This window comes from Dendropsophus ebraccatus, chromosome 3, assembly GCF_027789765.1.
Source record: "Dendropsophus ebraccatus isolate aDenEbr1 chromosome 3, aDenEbr1.pat, whole genome shotgun sequence".
NCBI lineage: Eukaryota > Metazoa > Chordata > Amphibia > Anura > Hylidae > Dendropsophus > Dendropsophus ebraccatus.
Genome location: NC_091456.1, coordinates 180,491,885 through 180,512,847, shown reverse-complemented (window position 1 = coordinate 180,512,847; position 20,963 = coordinate 180,491,885). Strand labels below are relative to the sequence as shown.

General features: G+C 41.9%; 1 protein-coding gene across 1 annotated transcript in view; it reads left to right on the top strand.

Annotated features, from left to right (window-relative positions):
- Positions 1–16,714, top strand: part of PIK3C3 (phosphatidylinositol 3-kinase catalytic subunit type 3) — a 148,673-nt gene extending 131,959 nt beyond the window's left edge. Inside the window, exons 24-25 of the mRNA XM_069963251.1 lie at positions 3,584–3,709; positions 15,871–16,714. Of these exons, the coding sequence (XP_069819352.1) occupies positions 3,584–3,709; positions 15,871–15,885 (141 nt within the window). The 3' untranslated portion in view covers positions 15,886–16,714. The remainder of the gene's footprint in view (positions 1–3,583; positions 3,710–15,870) is intronic.
- The last annotated feature ends 4,249 nt before the right edge of the window (positions 16,715–20,963 follow it).

The window sequence follows — 20,963 nt, the reverse complement described above, 5'->3', positions numbered from 1 at the left end:
CCAATATGGCATTTAATAAGAGTCCTGTTACATATCAGCATACCAGAGCACCGGGGTGTTTGGTGGCGGCTACGTCTGCAGATCCTCCTGTATGTACAGCGGCCCAGATATGGGACCCACTCTATGAAATTCATCAAAAATACTTTCCACTAGTGTCATCAAACCATTGTTTACTCTTAAAGGGGTAGTTCACCCAAAAATTGTTCTTTCAAATCAACTGGTGCCATATCAGGAAGTGTCCAGAGTAGGAGAGGATTTTTATGGGGATTTGCTACTGTTCTGGACAGTTCCTGACATGGACAGAGGTGGCAGCAGAGAGCACTTTGTCAGACTGAAAATAGTACACTACCTCCTGCAGGACATACAGCAGCTAATAAGTACTGGGAGATTGGAGATTTTTTAATAAAAGTAAATTACAAATTTCTGGCTCCAGTTGATTTGAAAGAAAAAAAAATGGACTGCTCCTTTAATATGGGAGCCAGTATGGGTGAGGCATCTGTTTCATGGCGCATGCTGAGGAATAACCCTGTAGTATGTATAATTACCATCATTTTTGGTTGGCTGTTGCAATGGTCCCCCTGTTAATGTATAGATCAGCATGTATGAGTCACTAAACATGATGTAAACTGTGACTGCAGTCTGAATAGAGCCTCAGGCGTGAGCTGCTGCTGATGTTGGAGGGTGGCGCGCACCAGACTCTGGTACCAGGTTGTCTTACACATATGTACCCTGAGGATAGCGCGCAAGTACGAGGATTTATCAGAGAGGAGCAGCAGCATCATTTAATTTTAATCAAAACTAAGAACATTGATTTTATTTCCTGTCTTTCCCCTCTAATATCTGCGATTCACACGAGGTTCGCTCAGGTCATAAGGCGCCTAGAGCTGTAGACAGTGCTGTACATGGAGGAGCTTCTCTCCTAATTGGGGACGGGGAGTAGAACAGGTTCGCAGAATAACATTTCTCTCGTTAATTATCCGACTGTTCTTATGGTTGGTGACATAACGCCTACTGAGTAACGTTTCGTTTTTTCCATTCTCTCTATCTGCATTGCCGCAGCCATGTACAGATGTGTCCACCCTCACCTTTCCTTTAGTTAAAATTATATTGTTTTCCCCCTTTTCCCTATAAGAAGTTCTCGGCACCATCCTTAAAGGGGTTATCCAGTGCTACAAAAAAATGGCCACCTTCTTCCAGAGACAGCACCGATCTTGTCTCCAGTTCAGGTGTGGTGTGCAATTAAGCTCCAGTCACTTCAATGTAACTGAGTTACAAAACCTGCATCCAAACTTAGGACAAGAGCGATGCTGTCTCTGGAGGAAAGTGGCCATGTTTTTGTACTGCTGGATAACCCCTTTCAGTTTATATTCTGGACATTTCATATTTTAAGCCCCTTCACAGAATCATTGGAATGGGCTGACCTAAAGGCATAGGCCCCTCCCCCTTGGACCCACCCATTGCAGAGGGGGGCGGACCTGTGCCTCAAGGTCAGCCCATTGCAATGATGCAGCTGAGAGGGTGGGGCCTAAGCGGTGATGATGTCTCTGAGGTGGTGGGGCCTATGTAGGTGGGGATATGGGGCACAAAGGCTGTGAAACCCCGCCCATGTGGCACTGTTCACCAACATTTTTAAGGGCAGAGACCACCAAGAAATCTTTTATATGGTAATATATGAAATGTCCAGAATAGGATGACAGTATTACTTTAACCCCTTTAAAACCTGAGAAGCCAGTCGGGGGCCTGTGAGAGGCAGTCTGGTCAGTGGCTGTACCCGACAGGCGTAATACAGCCCAGTATAGTGTATGATACCTACAAATAGGAGGTGGGACAGTAAGATAACACTGTATATACACCCCATGATATCACTGTATATACACACCATGATATCACTGTATATACACCCCATGATATAGTATCACTGTATATACACCCCATGATATAGTACCACTGTATATACACCCTATGATATCACTGTATATACACCCCATGATATAGTATCACTGTATGTACACCCCATGATATAGTATCACTGTATGTACACCCCATGATATGATATCACTGTATATACACCCGATGATATAAAATCACTGTATATACACCCCATGATATAGTATCACTGTATGTACACCCCATGATATAATATCACTGTATATACACCCGATAATATCACTGTATATACACCCCATGATATCACTGTATATACACCCCATGATATCACTGTATATACACCCCATGATATAGTATCACTGTATATACACCCCATGATATAATATCACTGTATATACACCCCATGATATGATATCACTGTATATACACCCCATGATATAATATCACTGTATATACAACCTATGATATCACTGTATATACACCCCATGATATCACTGTATATACACCCCATGATATGATATCACTATATATACACCCCATGATATAGTATCACTGTATATACACCCGATATATCACTGTATATACACCCAATGATATAACATCACTGTATATACACCCTGTGATATCACTGTATATACACCCTGTGATATCACTGTATATACACCCCATGATATAGTATCACTGTATGTACACCCCATGATATAGTATCACTGTATATACACCCGATGATAGAATACCACTGTATATACACCCCATGATAGAATACCACTGTATATACACCCCATGATATAGCATCACTGTATATCCACCCAATGATATGATAACACTGTATATACACCCCATGATATAATATCACTGTATATACACCCCATGATATAATATCACTGTATATAAACCCCATGATATAATATCACTGTATATACACCCCATGATATAGTATCACTGTATGTACATCCGATGATATGATATCACTATATATACACCCCATGATATAGTATCACTGTATATACACCCCATGATATGATATCACTGTATATACACCCTATAATATCACTGTATATACACCCCATGATATAATATTACTTTATTTACACCCCACATGATATATCGCTGTATATACACCCCACATGATGATATCACTGTATATACACCCCATGATATATTACTGTATATACACCCCACATGATATGATATCACTGTATATACACCCCACATGATATATCACTGTATATACACCCCACATGATATAATATCACTGTATATACACCCCACATGATATGATATCACTGTAGTGTATATACACCCCACATGATATAATATCACTGTATATATACCCCACATGATATGATATCACTAGAGAAGGAACTTTTTATGTTTTCCATAGATTTCACCCAGAAACTAACTATCCCTGACTTATTGTGAGTGGTGTATATTGCTGTGAACATGTGTACAATAATTTTTCCTGCTATTATACACTCCCACGTGAATGTGGTTATTAATGTATAGGAGCGTGTTATAGCTGGTTACCATATAATGTGTGAGTTATACATCTGCACGTCTCCGGAGGCCGCTAATAGCTGACAGCATTGTGCTCCTCATGAGAAGAGTCTGCACAAGGTGCTGACGTCCCCGCTGCTCTTCTCTTGCAGCTCTTCTTCACCCGTCATTTTATCTTCACGCTTTCTTCTTCCTCCAGGTGCAGGATAAATTTAGATTGGATCTGTCTGACGAGGAAGCCGTGCATTACATGCAGACGCTCATCGATGACAGTGTCAACGCTCTCTTTGCAGCTGTGGTAGAGCAGATACACAAGTTTGCCCAGGTAAGATATTGCCCTGTGTTGCCTCTTCCTCAGGCCTCATTAGCAGTTTTTTTTTTGTTTGTTTTTTAAAACCAACACTGATTTAAAGGGATACTCCTGCAAAATGTTTTCCATTCAAATCAACAGGTGTCTGTAATTTTTACAGTTTTGTACTTCTATTTAAAAATCTCAAGTCTTCCAGTACTTATCAGCTGCTGTATGTCCTGCAGGAAGTAATGTATTCTCTCCAGTCTGACACAGCGCTCTCTGCTGCCACCTCTGTCCATGTCAGGAACTGTCCAGAGCAGCAGAAAATTCCCATAGAAAACCTTTCCTGCTCTGGACAGTTCCTGACATGGACAGAGGTGGCAGCAGAGAGCGGTATGTAAGACTGGAAAGAATACACTACTTCCTGCAGGACATACAGCAGCTGACAAGTAGTGGAAGACTGGAGGTTTTATAATTAGAAGTAAATTACAAAATTGTATAACCCGCTGCGGAATCTGTTGGCGCTATACAAATAAATATATTTTATTATTATTATTAACCCCTAAACATTGACTGATACAGACATGATTTGACTTCTTTCTGCACATCCCTATATTCTAAACCCTCTGTATATCACATCATTCACATCTGCTTTGTAAGCCCAGCTGTCACAGTACTACACACCGAAGCGTACCGCTCCTTATAGGTTTGCTCTATCTGACCAACACTCGGCAAAACATTCTTTATGGATGTTAGTAAGCAATGTTCCTTCAACTTTCATATGAAGCAGAGCTGTGTTTGCTACTGTTATAGATGTGGGAAAACCCACAGAGCTATTAAGAGGTAGCAACTAAAGGGGTGCTCCAGATAAAGAGTAATAAAAGTAGTTTTGAAATCAGCTGGTGTCAGAAAGTTATATAGATTTATAAATAACTCCCATTTTAAGAAAAGTCTGTTCTGTCAGTACTTATTATCTGCCGTATGTCCTGCAGAAAGCAGTGTTTTCTTTCCAGTCTGACACCGTGCTCTCTGTTGCCACCTCTGTCCATGACAGGAACTGTCCAGAGCAGTAGCAAATCAACAAAGAAAACCTCTTCTTCTCTTGACAGTTCCTGACATGGACAGTAGGGGCAGCAGAGAGCACTGTGTTACACTGGCTAGAATACACCACTTCCTGCAGGATATACAGCAGCTAATAAGTACTGGAAGACTGGAGATTTTTAAATTGAAGTAATTGCCAGCTGATTTGGGGGGAAACTTTTTTTTTTTTTTTTGCCGGAGTACCCCTTTTAACATAAAGAAAAAACCTTTAAACAATATGTCATTCCTTTTTAAGAATTTGACTACTTCCCTAGTCGTCAACCACTTTGTCACAGATTTCATTGCTGGGGGTCCCTACCGGCGTAATCCATGGACCATCTGGAAGCCCTTTGTAGAGTTTCTCCGCTATGACAACAACCCCCTCCCCCGCCATCGTTCTATAACTATCAAAAGATTGTTGGAGATCCAAAACCTTATTTTCCACCTAGATCCCAGACATCCATCACTGACTGACAGAGCGCAGTAAATTCTATCACCTAGAACCACGTGCGATTCCAATGACATTCATTGACGCCGCAATAAAGAGAGCTCGCCGCGTGGGTCCTGAGCGGAATATTAACAATACTGTAAATAAGACATCCTCTCCCGGACGCGGATGACGGGCGGCAGCTTCTTATTTATCGCACTTGGCTTTAATGATTTGTTTTGTTGTAATTATTAGAAGCGGAGGAGAAGCCGCATCACCAGATAGCTGCACTCCCAAATACACTAATGAGAGGGAATGTGGGTTTTCTGTAATGACAAGTCATCAGCCAGGCCGCATTTAGAGGGAAAGACGGAACTTTATCTACAAGATTCCCAGATAAGGAGGTTACGGTACATCACCATCATAATAATAATAGGAATGGTCAAGGGAAGCTATCACGACCGTGCATACATACATTGGTGATAGCTGTGAAACCTTAAAGGTGTAGTTTACCCATTTTTTTTCTTTTAAATCAACTGGTGCCAAGAAGTATCAGAGATTTGTAATTTACCTTTTAAAAAAAAAAAATTCAAATCTTACAGTAACTTTCAGCTGCTGTATGTCCTGCAGAAAGTTGTATTTTATCCAGTCTGGGGAGCAGGAGAAGTTTTCTATGGGGATTTGCTACTGCTCTGGACAGTTCCTGACATGGACAGAGGTGGCAGCAGAGAGCACTGTGTCAGACTGGAAAGAATACACTACTTTCTGCAGGGCATACAGCAGCTGATAAGTACTGGATTACTTGAGGGTTTTTTTTATGGAAGTAAATGACAAATCTCTGTCACCATTTTATTTGAAAGAAAATGGTGAACAACCCCTTTAAATAGATCAATGCTTTTGGTATTTATGTTATGGTATAAAAACCGTATATGCAAATGTGTTAGGTGCACTAAGAGTGGTTCTAAGCCCCTGTTAAACGTTATTTACACCCACCGTGCCCCACAACTCATAAATATTTATGATCGCTTCTATTGCTGATGTTGGTACCAGCCTGGCCTACATCCATGATTGCGCAGGTACCGCTGCAATGCTCAGTACCTCTTACTTGCATGCACAGGATTTGGGTGGGCCACGACCCCACAGCAGCAGAGCCAGTCATGTGTATTTATGAGGAAGGATTTGGATTAGGGTTTTGGCACCTCCCCCGCTGCAGCAAACAAACTAATTTGCATATAAGTTGAGATGACCGAATTTATAGTAAGTTCAGCTTCACACTAAGCCAATTGCTCGCCATTTGAATCCCGTGACCTATGGCTGCATCCATCTTTTCCAGGCAGCCTTCGGGCTGTATCCATCTTTTCCAGGCAGTGTGATACAAGGATAGAGTGATCAGGTTTGTGCAAACCCAAACTTACTGTAAGTTTACTCATCTCTGCATATATGTTTTTACTGCAAACCTCAAGGGAGTAGTGTATTAAAATACCATAGCGCTTATGTATTCAGCAGCTTTCACATCATACCACAAGGACTGTATCTACTATTGATTCACTTTATCTGCTTCAAGGAACAATATGCAGGCCACCAAGCAATTACAAGGACGGCCTCTACAATATACGGTTATGGTCCCTTTCCACCACCCCACGAGCCATATAAACTTTTCCATGGTTTCCTATCCCCTGAACACAGGCCTTCATATCTCCAAGGGCTAAAATAGGCATGAGCCCTTTGGTGCGGAACCCCTATGTATGGTTCTCCTGTCCCTTAAACCATAAAAGAGAAGGATTATTATATTGAGAAGGTGCCATCCTCCTAAGGTCTTTATTAAAAAATTATGTTAAGTTTCTCTTCTACAGCCTCTGCAGCTTAGTAAGTGAGCCATATTTTCTCTCCATACTTGTACACTGTCCATGCGATTTCTTCTCTGAAAATAAATCTGTATGGGTATGTTCACATTACAGAATCCACACGGATCACCCGCCGCGAATTCATGCTATAGACTCCATCCTATGGTCGGGCACATTCCGACCATAGGATTCATTTTTTGGAAGAACGGCGGAGTCTGCCCGACTATAGAATGGAGTCTTTGGCACAGATGGAAATGCGAGTGTAAACAAACCCTATCTGTAAAAAATTGTATCTGCTCACCTCTCTATCTACAGCCTATGTGAGCTGTCCTTCGAGGTTTCTCACCCAATTGTCTGCTCTTTTAGCTGGTGTGTAACCCTGCTGCTATCGCTAGAACTAAGAGAGCAGAATATGGTAGGAAATGAAGACTATTTGGACAGTTGCTTCTTTACGTATTCAGGAAACAAACAAAACAACAATAGAACAAAACAATCAAAAATAGTGTGGCAGAATTTGAGGTTGTGTTTTTCGGTTTTCTTGTATTTCCATCTTTTCCTTTTTACTAGTTTCAGTCATTTCAATTCTTTTTGTTCTGCCTACTTTGGAAATCATTGTGTAACTCAAGATCAATACAAGACAAGCAAAGCAAAGGATTTACAAAGTCAACATTTGATGTAGAGTAAAAGAGTGAAATGTTCCAAACTGTTCATCAAAGTTAGATTTTTAGCTTTATAGCGTACCTCCTGTGATACTCCTCAGGGTGTTTATAGTCTATAATTATATGAGTGTTTCTGTGCTGTTTAGTAGCTTCATTCATGTACAGTATACACAACACGGAACAGGGTGAAGCCCATATACATAAGATTTCTATAGGCCAAATCCGCAACCATGGAATCCTACCCAAGGGGTAGTTCACAAAGAAAAAAAAAATATTTCAAATCCACTGGTCCCAGCAAGTGCCAGAGATTTGCAATTTAGTTCTATTCAAAAATCTCAAGTCATCCAATACTTATCAGCTGCTGTATGTCCTAAAGGAAGTGGTATTCTTTCCAGTGTGGAGAGAAGGAAAGGTTTTCTGTGGGAAACCTCTGTCTGAGTCAGGGACTGTCCAGAGCAGTAGCAAATAACCATAGAAAACCTCTCCTGCTCTGCACAGTTTTTGACATGGACAGAGGTGGCAGCAGAGAGCACTGTGTCATACCAGAAAGAATACACCACTTCTTGCAGGACATATGGCAGGACGGGACCCCGTTACATCCAATGACTGGCTAAATATCTCTTACATGTCACGACCCTCTCTAACCATAAAGCCGCCAGGGACCCGGGGAAATCCATAGAGATGAGCGCATGCTGAAGTCTGATTACCGGTGGCTGAAGAAGTTGGATGCAGCCCTAGGGAATGTGGATAACATGGGCACAGCCTATGGCCTTCGGTGCAGTTAGTCCTGTGTTCCACGGTGAGACCATTAGGAGCACTGCCCCACCCCCATAGCGCTGATCTGGCCCTGGCTGGCCCACCCCTTTGTAATGATAATGAATGGAGCGGGCCGGATGGATCAGCCCTATGGTGGCGGGGCAGTGCTCCTAACGCTCTCACCAAACTGTGGAGCACACGACTAACTGCCCCGGAATGGCACAGAGGATTAAAGGGGTTATCCAGTGCTACAAAAACATGGCCACTTTCTTTCAGAGACAGCACCACTCTTGTCTCCAGTTCAGGTGTGGTTTGTAATTAAGCTCCATTCACTTCAATGGAACTGAGCAGAGAAACCCCGCCCAAGCTGGAGACAAGAGCAGGGCTGTCTCTGGAAGAAAGTGGCCATGTGGGGACTATCAGCAGGTTAGATTTGTCTAACCTGCTGATAGTTCCCCTTTAACATTTAGGTTAGTCGAGGCCTCACCATATTTTGTCAGCAGGTCTTACTCCTTACATTGCAGGAGACCTACAATTTTTGAGCGAGTATCGAGCCACAAAGTGAAGTGCTCTGCTCCCCCGGCTATATCTAGAGATCGATGGGAGTCTCAGCACTGAGATCCTGCCCGGTCAAAATTTTTGACATGAAAAGTTTTTTTTTTTTTTTCGTTACATTTTTTTACACAAATGACAATAAGACTTAACCATTCTTATGTGTCTAAAATAAAATTAAGGAAAAAAATTCAAAAACTATTTAGCCATTAGGTTCCACCGTGGTTCCGTGGTAACGGAGTTAATTTTCACCTCGCAACTTGGTTTTTAATTGGGCCAAAGACAAATATTTATCTTCCCGCCAAGAATTAGAGAACGTCTGGTGCATTCACTTTCTGTCAATGAGACTCCCTCTCTCCCATCCTCCTCTCAATAATAATTCTGCCAAGGCGTCCTTGGAACATTGGCATACAGTCTGTAGTGATTTTTTCCATGCCCATATGTGCTAGATTGCAGCGCAGGATATAGTGCGGTCATAAAATCTGCAATCAAGACTGTGAGAGCTGGAGGAAGCAGCCAGTCGGTGCATGACAAATAAACGTATACTATGTTGACTATTGTACGGCAGCGTGACAGCTTACCGATTACTACTTTCTTCAACCCGGTTTTATTGCTTTTAATTTTCTAGCTACTTTCATTGAGCAAGGGAATTATATATATATATATATATATATATATATATATATATATATATATATAAAGAGTATTTATTGAATGTTTTACCGTCAAAATTAGAACACGTTGCTTGTGGGTAGAAAAAAAAATCTTTAATTTCATGCCTCTACCCTGAATTTTTATGGATTGTTATCATCCCTTTTAAAAGCTTTTCCTTAAGGCATATATAAATTGTAAAGATTTAAAGAAAAGCAACAAATTCACAAGTGGCTCTTATATATTAATTTTACAAGTGGTTTCTTTTTTGAAAAGTTGTCAACTTTTTGTAAGCGTTTTTTTTTTTTTTTTTTCCTTCTTTGAAGAAAATTATTATTTTTAACCATTTTATTTAAAGGGAATCTGTTAGCACCTGAACAGGTGCCTAGATGCTGATAGTTTAATACATTGGTACCTCGGTACTCAAACAGTATTTTCAAGGAAAGTTTTCTTTGGTTCTCAAACTCTTGCTTCGTTCTCAAACACTTTTCGGGCCCCCAGTCTTAAAGTACAGTAATACTGCGGTATTCGAACTAAAATTTACCTGGATGTAACGTTCAGAATTCAAACTTTGCTCGGTATCTGAACGTTTTTGTGTGCGTGGGTGGTGGGTTGTACCTGGTGAGTTTAGCACTGGTCAGGCTTCACATACACTTACTGTATAAGACTGCTGGAGTGTATATACAGTACAGTAGTAGTACAGTCAGTGCACCACCATCTCCCATCCTGTACAGTACTGTATAAGATTGCTGGAGTGCATATACAGTACAGTAGTAGTACAGTCAGTGCACCACCATCTCCATACTGTACTGTATAAGACTGCTGGAGTGCATATACAGTACAGTAGTAGTACAGTCAGTGCACCACCATCTCCCATCCTGTACAGTACTGTATAAGATTGCTGGAGTGCATATACAGTACAGTAGTAGTACAGTCAGTGCACCACCATCTCCATACTGTACTGTATAAGACTGCTGGAGTGCATATACAGTACAGTAGTAGTACAGTCAGTGCACCACCATCTCCCATCCTGTACAGTACTGTATAAGATTGCTGGAGTGCATATACAATACAGTAGTAGTACAGTCAGTGCTCCACCATCTCCCATCCTGTACTGTATAAGATTGCTGGAGTGCATATACAGTACAGTAGTAGTACAGTCAGTGCACCACCATCTCCCATCCTGTACAGTACTGTATAAGATTGCTGGAGTGCATGTACAGTACAGTAGTAGTACAGTCAGTGCTCCACCATCCCCATCCTGTACTGTATAAGACTGCTGGAGTGCATATACAGTATAGTAGTATTACAGTCAGTGCACCACCATCTCCCATCCTGTACTGTGTAAGACTGCTGGAGTGCATATACAGTACAGTAGTAGTACAGTCAGTGCACCACCATCTCCCATCCTGTACAGTACTGTATAAGATTGCTGGAGTGCATATACAATACAGTAGTAGTACAGTTAGTGCTCCACCATCTCCCATCCTGTACTGTATAAGATTGCTGGAGTGCATATACAGTACAGTAGTAGTACAGTCAGTGCACCACCATCTCCCATCCTGTACAGTACTGTATACGATTGCTGGAGTGCATATACAATACAGTAGTAGTACAGTCAGTGCACCACCATCTCCATACTGTACTGTATAAGACTGCTGGAGTGCATATACAGTACAGTAGTAGTACAGTCAGTGCACCACCATCTCCCATCCTGTACAGTACTGTATAAGATTGCTGGAGTGCATATACAATACAGTAGTAGTACAGTTAGTGCTCCACCATCTCCCATCCTGTACTGTATAAGATTGCTGGAGTGCATATACAGTACAGTAGTAGTACAGTCAGTGCACCACCATCTCCCATCCTGTACAGTACTGTATACGATTGCTGGAGTGCATATACAATACAGTAGTAGTACAGTCAGTGCTCCACCATCTCCCATCCTGTACTGTATAAGACCGCTGGAGTGCATATACAGTACAGTAGTAGTACAGTCAGTGCTCCACCATCCCCATCCTGTAAGGTATAAGACTGCTGGAGTGCATATACAGTACAGTAGTAGTACAGTCAGTGCTCCACCATCCCCATCCTGTACTGTATAAGACTGCTGGAGTGCATATACAGTATAGTAGTATTACAGTCAGTGCACCACCATCTCCCATCCTGTACTGTGTAAGACTGCTGGAGTGCATATACAGTACAGTAGTAGTACAGTCAGTGCACCACCATCTCCCATCCTGTACAGTACTGTATAAGATTGCTGGAGTGCATATACAATACAGTAGTAGTACAGTCAGTGCTCCACCATCTCCCATCCTGTACTGTATAAGATTGCTGGAGTGCATATACAGTACAGTAGTAGTACAGTCAGTGCACCACCATCTCCCATCCTGTACAGTACTGTATAAGATTGCTGGAGTGCATATACAATACAGTAGTAGTACAGTCAGTGCTCCACCATCTCCCATCCTGTACTGTATAAGACCGCTGGAGTGCATATACAGTACAGTAGTAGTACAGTCAGTGCTCCACCATCCCCATCCTGTAAGGTATAAGACTGCTGGAGTGCATATACAGTACAGTACTAGTACAGTCAGTGCACCACCATCTCCCATCCTGTACTGTATAAGATTGCTGGAGTGTATATACAGTACAGTAGTAGTACAGTCAGTGCACCACCATCTCCCATCCTGTCCTGTATAAGACTGCTGGAGTGCATATACAGTACAGTAGTTGTACAGTCAGTACAACAAGCTGCACATCAAAAGTAGAAAAAATGTACAAATAATTTTATTTAGCACAACTACTGAATACAAACATTTGAAAACACTAAAAACCACACACATAACAAGCACAGGACCTGATAGGGTTCAATGTGCAACCACACACCCTCCAACCAAAATAATGGTACTAGGAGCGGTCTATGAAAGTTTAGCAATAACCATGATGCAAATGCTCACTAAATAAGCAATGATTAAAAAGTCAACCACAGCTACGGGGGGGGGGGTTTGGGTGGTGGTAAGTGAAGCAGAGTCCCCATTAGCCTGCCTCCTGCTCCCCGTTGCCGTGATGTAGTTGCAGGCATGCACTGTTTCTGGCAAGGGCCATGGGCAGATTTGCCAGTTCGCACCTGTGCCGACGTTTCCCTTCTACGGCGCGCTCCTTGTTCACACATTTGCTGTAGGGCAGAAGAGTGGTGCGTGCGCGTTAAACGTTCCAACTGAAGGCATTGGCTCCTGGCCCTCGGCGTGCGTGCGTTGCTCTTCCTCCTTATGGCACATGCTCGATTGGTGGTACCAGGAGGCAATTTTATAGTGTTTTGGTTTTTTTTGTATTCTTTATCATCCCAACACTTTCTTGTGTTATCTTTTATTTTAATCCTTTGTATAACAACAAATTAATGCTAATCATTCCTCCTGTTTACAGCACAAGCTGCAAAGTGATAGGAAATGTCAGCCTGTTGTGAGGGCCGACTAGTCAGTGTTAAAACTACAGTAATTCAATACATTAAATACAGTGACAAGGAAAGTTAAATTATCCCCTCAAAAAAGCTGTTAAAATGTTAAATACTAGAATTAAAGAGCTTACCCAACTAGGTAAAATATATATTGAACTACCCCACCTTCCTAGAAACTAACAATTCCTTCCATTATTATCTATTCAGTCTCCTTCCCCCAGTTCTGAGCTGCTGCTTTCTGCTGAAGACACAAAAATCTGTGTGAGCTTTTCTCTCCTTCTCCCCCTCCTCCCTTCTAAGACAGCTGATGTAAACAAGTCCCTGGCAGGCTTTATCTACAACATTCTAGCTACTTTGTAATGTTGGGAGGGTTTATCTGAGGTCAATCTGATGAGCTCACCATGATTAATCCTCCGAGTATTACAAATTTGCTTTAGAGCTGCAGATAAGGACTTGTTTACATCAGCTGTCTCAGAAGGAGTTAAGAACAGAGACGGGCTGAACAGCTCAGATACAGTTTTTTGAGTCTTTAGCAGAAAGCAGCAAGATCAAAACTGAGGGAAGGAGACAAAAAAAGAAAAAGACATGTATGGAAGAATTTGTTAGTCTGCAGAAAGGGGGGGGGGATGAATTAATATGTATTCACCCTAACTGGATAACCCCTTTAATCTAAGCAAAATATCCTTTCCTAACCACAGGTTTCAGATTAACTTCCACATGAGCAACACATTATTGTAACAATCACTCTTCACCTCGTGATTCTCCTGCCCCCGGACAGTCATATCTGTTAAATGACAGCTCCCATGAGGTCGGCTTTCATCTGATATCTTGTCTGTTTACTCCTCTGGATAAATGCGATGATGGCTTCAGTGGAAATATAAAAAACTAAAATGACCTTTTAGAAGGGATCTGATTTGGTGTCTGTATTAGGAGGACGCGTAACTCTTCTATTATGTGGAAGGGGAAAAGGTGTAATTTTTCTAAGTTCAGAGAAGCGTCTGGCTTGGGGGCTTGGGCATTAATCTTGTAGAGTCAAGCGGTCACTTTAGTCTGTTGTCAGAGGCCCTATCGCTATAGATATATATTAGTACAAAAACTTCAAAAATCAAATGATTTTGTAAAATAATGTTGAGACCATTGTGCATGTGCAGGGTCACCTCTCGATTTATTTTCTGCTTGGAGGATTTGGCAGCCCCATTCTGGAGATAGGTGCGAGTAGGCCATTCCCCTTTCCATCAGACGTGTATAGCATGCAGATACTTAAATGATGTTTATAATTGAGACGGTGGAGCCAGGTTAGGCTGTGGCAATCCATGAAAAGATGTAAGAAATAACCCATGCCTTTTTGAAGGTTGTTGTCCTGTGGGAGTAATACACCTTTTTGCTAGCAGTAAGTTTGAATTCAGTTTTATTTTATTGTTTTCAGTAAAAGAAACGTACAGCAATAAGGGTGCATTCTTAATAACTATTTAAATTGAGAGAATTTTTTAAAAGGGGAGAAGACAGGGTAAAAAAAAAAAAAAAGATCAGTACTCACCTCACCTCATCTTACAGTGGCTGCTGTTCTGTATCCCTGATGATCTCCACTTTCTGGTCCTTGACTGGCTGCAGACTTTTCTAATGTTTGGCTAAATAGGCATTACCTTGTGGCAGGACCTGGAACTGGGGATCAAAGGGGACCCAGACACCATCAGAGCGATAGTATCAGGGGAAAGCGAAGAGATATACTAATTTTTTTTATTTCATTTTATATTTTTATTTTTTAACTCAATCTGCTCCCCTTTTTTCTTTTATTTTACTGGACAATCCCTTTGTTTTTTTGTTTGTTTTTTTTACAGCCCCTATACAGTAGCTACTATTTTTACGTGGCCACAGAACCCATCACTTACTCCATGCAACATACCTGAAAAGTGTGCGGAGCCATGGAATGTCTAAGGGTACTATTAAACAAAGTGATTATCGTCCGTCCTTGGCCGATTTTCAACCGTTACGCTTGATAATCGTTTCATGTAATAGCTCATGCCAAAAGGTAACAATCGTCCGGCATGCCCAATGTCAGATGATTATGTCAGATACGATAGTATCTGTCTGCTGGCCGTCGCACCGCTTTACCCGCTGCTATCTTCTATGGACTCAACCCCTACTCACCATTCAATGTCGAGGCGTGTTATAGCATTGATGGTGAGCGAGGAACAAGTAGCAAGCGAGAGCTGACATGGCAGGGCCCTCTTTTACAGCCCTAAGTGTCTTGAGAGTAGGCCTGGGTGCCCCCTCCCCGTATTGACTGAAGTTATTATATTGATGCAGGTTGCTTAGTATGTGGCCTCTGGTACTTACTCAGCAATGTTCTGGTAAAGAGAATGGAAGAACAAAGAGAGAACAAAGAAATAAAATCGTAATTTGCAACAACCCTTTTATTCTTCCATGCAACATTTGCCGCCTTTAATTGTATATAAATTACATAAAAACAGTATAATAGTGATAAATGACACTGTAATCTGTGTAATTCATCTGTTTTTGCTCCGATACCAGACATTATTATGCACACATAAAAAGAAGGTAAAAAACATTCCGTTACACCACCATATAAATCAAACAATAAATTGCATTTCTCAAAAGCTTCTTTCTGAAAAGGTCAATAAATGAATTTCCCTTTCGGCTTATTTAAGCTCTTTAAAATTGAGAATAGAAGTCATTTACGGCGTATTTATGAATGTAATGGATGATCATTTCCCAATTTTTTTTACTTTATTTTTTTTTTTCAGTACTGGAGAAGATAGAGGCAAGTATTATCTGCTCGGCGGAACATGAAGAATCCCGGACGAAATGGCAAATTTAAAAAATGAAGTGTCGTTACAGACTATGAAGCGGGTGCTCAATGCCTGTATACTGTACAACAGCGGACGTTTATAGACACATCTTTATGTTTCACTATTGTGCCAGTGAAGAGGAAGAAATACTGAAGTTTTTTACGACCAGTTCCAGGCATAAAGAAAGAGGCGGGAGGCATCGTAAATCCAAAAAAAAAAAAAAAAAAAAAAAAAAATTGTATATATTTTTTAACCATTCTACATGGTTAGAGAGGACTATTGTTTTGTCGAGGACGATCGGCTCAGCTCATCCCAAGCAACGGTGTTATCTGAAGATAATTTACAGTATGACCCTTCGAGATCACTTAGCCGTTAATGGGCGCCATTAAATATTAACAAGTGGCGGTCGTAAACCAGTAGAATATGATGCTTTATGTAAACAGCAAATATGCTGCTGCGATCAGGAGCCGTCTACCAGGACGACAGACATCATAAATTCTAGATAATATCCCAAATGGTTATCACTTCTCTGTTCTCTTCTCCTTTTTCTATCCGGAGAAAAACAGAGTCCGACTTTCAAGTAAAATGCGTATTTATTCTCTGAACATTTAGATTTCAATATTTCATTTTCAGGCAAGCACATAATACCCTATTTCTGGGCAATCGTCAGAAAAATCACAGGCAGCCCACCGTGATAACTCTGGCTCTGTAATCCATAATAACGGATATGTAGGTGCAACTTCTGACTAAAGTGTTATCATTCAAAGGACTGTGGCTAAAAAAAAATAAAAAGTAAAATAAAAAATATATATATATATACATCTATGTACTGGCTTTTCAAATGTAGGCACAACTACACCTAAAACCGGAAATTCTCTATTTCTGTAGGTAAATGTCAGTGTTCAAAAAGACCTATCAGCTCTCTTGATGTGATGAAATACTTGTATTTCCTTAACAACTGAGTAATACTATTCTCCTTGTCAGTGGGGCGATACAATAACACTGGCTTTTCCGAAGAGACACTGTGACCCCCTTTTTGCATTATGACTTCTTTACACAGGTGTAAAGCAGTTTTCATTCCTTATTTTATATCATACGTTATGGTGTTTGTTCCAGTAAAAGTGATCTTTTATCATCTGCGGATTGTGCTATCTGGACGAGGCTTCGCGGCTGAAGCGCCACTTATCCCCGCCCACAACACCACCACTGGTCACGCCGCAGTGACATCATCGCATAGGCCATGCCCCCTAATCATCCATTGGTATGGGCCAACCTAGAGGGGGTGGGGCCTAGACCCTTAGGCTGGCCTGTTCCAATGGCTGTCGAGGGGCGGGGCCTATGCGTAGATGATGTAACGGGGCATTGTGGGCAGGGCTAAGTGGCGCTTTGGCCGTTAGGCCACGCCCAGATAGCACAATCCACAGATGATAAAAGATTACTTTTAGTGGAACAAGCGTATTGACGTATGATATAAAATATGGTATGAAAACTGCTAAATATACCCTTTACACCTGTGTAGGGAAGCCATAATGCTAAACGGGGGTGACAGTTTCACTTTAAAGGAGAAGTCCGGACAGACCTTTTTTTCACAAGGGGAGGAGGAAGATAAAAGAAATAATATGCTCTCACCTCCCAGGTCCCGCCTCGGCTGCTAACTGGTTGAGCTGACCTGACTCATCACAACCCAGGTCCCCAATCAGAACAGAAAGCAGCCAGGGACCGGATTGGTGGTATGTGGCCACCAGCGCTGCAGCCGGGGAGGTGAGAGCATGTTATTTCTTTTATCCTCCCCCTCCTTCGCACTTGTAAAAAAAAATTGGTGGTTGTCCTTTGCTGAGACCCCCGCCAATCGCTAGAACGAAGGGGCAGAAGCACTTAGCAATGCGTCCTCTGCCCCTTCATTTCCGCTCCCACTGCTAAAGTAGCAATGGAGAGAATTATATTGGAGCCCTATGGAACTTCCGGTAGATGTGATTGACAGAAGTTCTTAGGCTCCATTATCATTCCGTCCACTGCTACTTTTGCCTTGAGGGCAGAGCGTATGCTGCTAAGTGCTTCTGCCCCTTTGTTCTAGCTATTGGCAGGGGTCTCGGCACTCAGACCCCCACCTATACAAACCTCTGACATGTGGCTTTAATATATAAAAAGTCTGCACACTATAAGGCCGAGTATGACACTGTATGACACTGGCCGTTCTGTGACACAGCCGTGTCACAGAACGGCTGGTGTCAGTAAGGTTTTTTTTTTTTTAAATGCCCACATTTTAATTAACCATAGCCGACAATGTAAACTGCATCTGGAGCCGCACTTTACCTTGTCTGCTCTGTCAGTCTTCGTGCTCATGTCAGTTATCGGTGCAGCCGCAAAGAATCCCGGCCGTTATTCATATAATAATCTGCAACAACGGCTGCTATTAATTTAATAAATATGTTGTGTGAACTTCGCCTAAGGGTGCGTTCACGCGTACAGGATCCGCAGCAGATTGAATGGTGCAGATTTGAGGCTGCCCAGGCATGATGGGAGTTGTAGTTTTGCAACAGCCCGAGAGCCAAGGTTCCTCCTACCCCTGGTGTAAAGTTACAGTATGTGAATGGAGTTGTCCCTTAAAGGGGAATAACACAAAAAGTGAATAGTTTTTGGTGCTAAAAAGAGTGGCTTTTGCACACTAGCGGTATGAAACAGCAGATGATTTGATATGCAACAACTGTATCACTCCTCCCATAGGGAGTCTGTTTTGCATACTCTAGAATATCAGTGTATTTATAACTGGAGATAATTAATTTGCTACTTGCTCTTTCATAGCTTTGGGGGCACTTACTTTGTCTAGTGCCAACAACCCCTGGTTATAGAAATAAAAAACGATCGAGAATATAATTATTGTATTAAAGCCTGAGCCCATGTATTCATCCCTTCTCCCATTTGTAAGGATGGATAGTAATTTCAGATTAGCCGCTATCCTTATAACCCCTGGTCCTTCCATATAACTTTCTCTAATAGGAAACTCCCAAGATTTTGCTGCCATCTCTTTTGCATACTCATTATAAGATTAAGCCTGATACCTAATTGCCGATTTACATTAATGTGTTAAAAAGGGAGGTGAAAAATTTCCTACTTGCTCTTTCATAAAGAGCTTTGAAGGCGCTTGTTTTGTCCACAACCAACAACCCCTGATTATAGCAATAAATAATTATAAAGAATATAACTATTAACGCCTATGCACAAGAAAATAAAATGTATAATATGCTGTCCCTGTATGCAACAATATAATTACTAGAATGTAAATGTAAAGAAATAGAGTCTCGCACTCACCAACTTCACAGATGCAGGTGGTGTATTGCAGACACATCGAAGCTGGTGCAGCGGGCTGCACCAGCTCCGATGTGTCTGCAATAAACCACCTGCATCTGTGAAGTTGGTGAGTGCGAGACTCTATTTATTTACATTTGCTCTCTTCTGCTTTGCCTCTGCACCGCAACTCAGTCGCTTACAGCCGCAATCTCCTGTCCCATACGTCCTGACCTAGTGTTCCCAATATCAGCTGGTGCCGGTCGTCATCTCCTCCACACCACATAATTACTAGAATACTGCTCCCTATGTACAAGAATATAACTACTATAATACTGCTCCTATATACAAAAATATAACTACTATAATATTGGGTGAGAGTGAACCAACTGGCACCAGCTGATATAATCACGCAGTGTGGACTGCTGAATAGGAGGCAAAACAGCAATAACTGTGTGTGTGAACTGTACTGTGGTGCAGGAACCAGAAACAGAGTATCATACGGGATAAGAGAGAGGAGTCCGCACTCACCAGTCAATAGAAGTAGGTTTATTCACTCCAAACGCCGAAGGCTTCAGCTGGGAGGGGGAAGATGTTATGCAGGTACGCTCTGAACAGCTACAATTGTTTCTCGCCTACTGGGCGCTTCGTCTGGCTGTGAGCAACGTCAGGGGAAGTGGGAGGTGCACTATATACACATGTGATATGCAAATGTGAAGGAATACAATGTGATAGTGAAAACACAAAACAACACGCAAATATTATAACAAAGTATTCATGTCGTTTCTCTCGTTCAAGTCGCACGGGCCTGTGGCATCTAGCCTTTGGATCCAAAGAGTTTCCCATTTGAGCAGGAGTTTAAGCCTGTCGGAACCATCTAGGGTGGGATGCACCCTTTCTAGACCAAAGAACCGTAAGAGTTTAGTGTCCGACTGATGTACGTTTCTGACGTGTTCTATTAGTCGGGGTACGCCTTTGCCCGTCCGTATCGAATACAAATGTTCCGTAAACCGCGTCCAAAGAGGTCGCTTGGTTTTTCCAACATAGTATAGCTGGCATGGGCAAAAGATGGCGTACACGACATGGGTGGTCCGACAGGTTATTAAATCACGTACTAAACAATCATGGCCCCCTAAGTTTGTGAAGGATGTATTGTACATTTGGTTGCAATAAGCACAAGTACGGCATCTCTTGTTACCTTCGGGCCGGCTACGCTGTAACCAATTCACACTGCGTTTATTGGTGTCTTTACTAAGCAGATCACCGATAGTAGAGTTTCTCTTAAAGGTGATGAGGGGTTGTCTTTCTCTTAAAGGTGATGAGGGGTTGTCTGTCGGCTACTACGCTAAGATCGGGGTCATGCTGCAGGAGGAACCAATGTTTCTTAATGATGTTACACATCGTGGTATTCATATGGGTATTCTGCAGGGCAAAGACGAATCTTTAGTTATCAGTAGAGTCTGAGAGAGGATATCCCCTAGTGCGAGACGGGACCTGAGTTCACTGGCCTGTCGGTGGAACCCTTCATCTGTGTCATTGATACGTTTGATGCGTAACATTTGGCCATAGGGAATAGAATTCCTCACTTGGGGGGGGGGGGGGGGTGAGAGCTCTGGTAATGGAGCAAAGCATTGGCTGCAGTGTGCTTACGGAAGACAGTGGTGTGTAGCTCAGTGTCTGTCGCTGTGACTAGAACATCTAGAAACTCTGATCTCCTGCCTCCTAAACAATAAGTGAACAACATGTTACCTGTATTGGTGTTA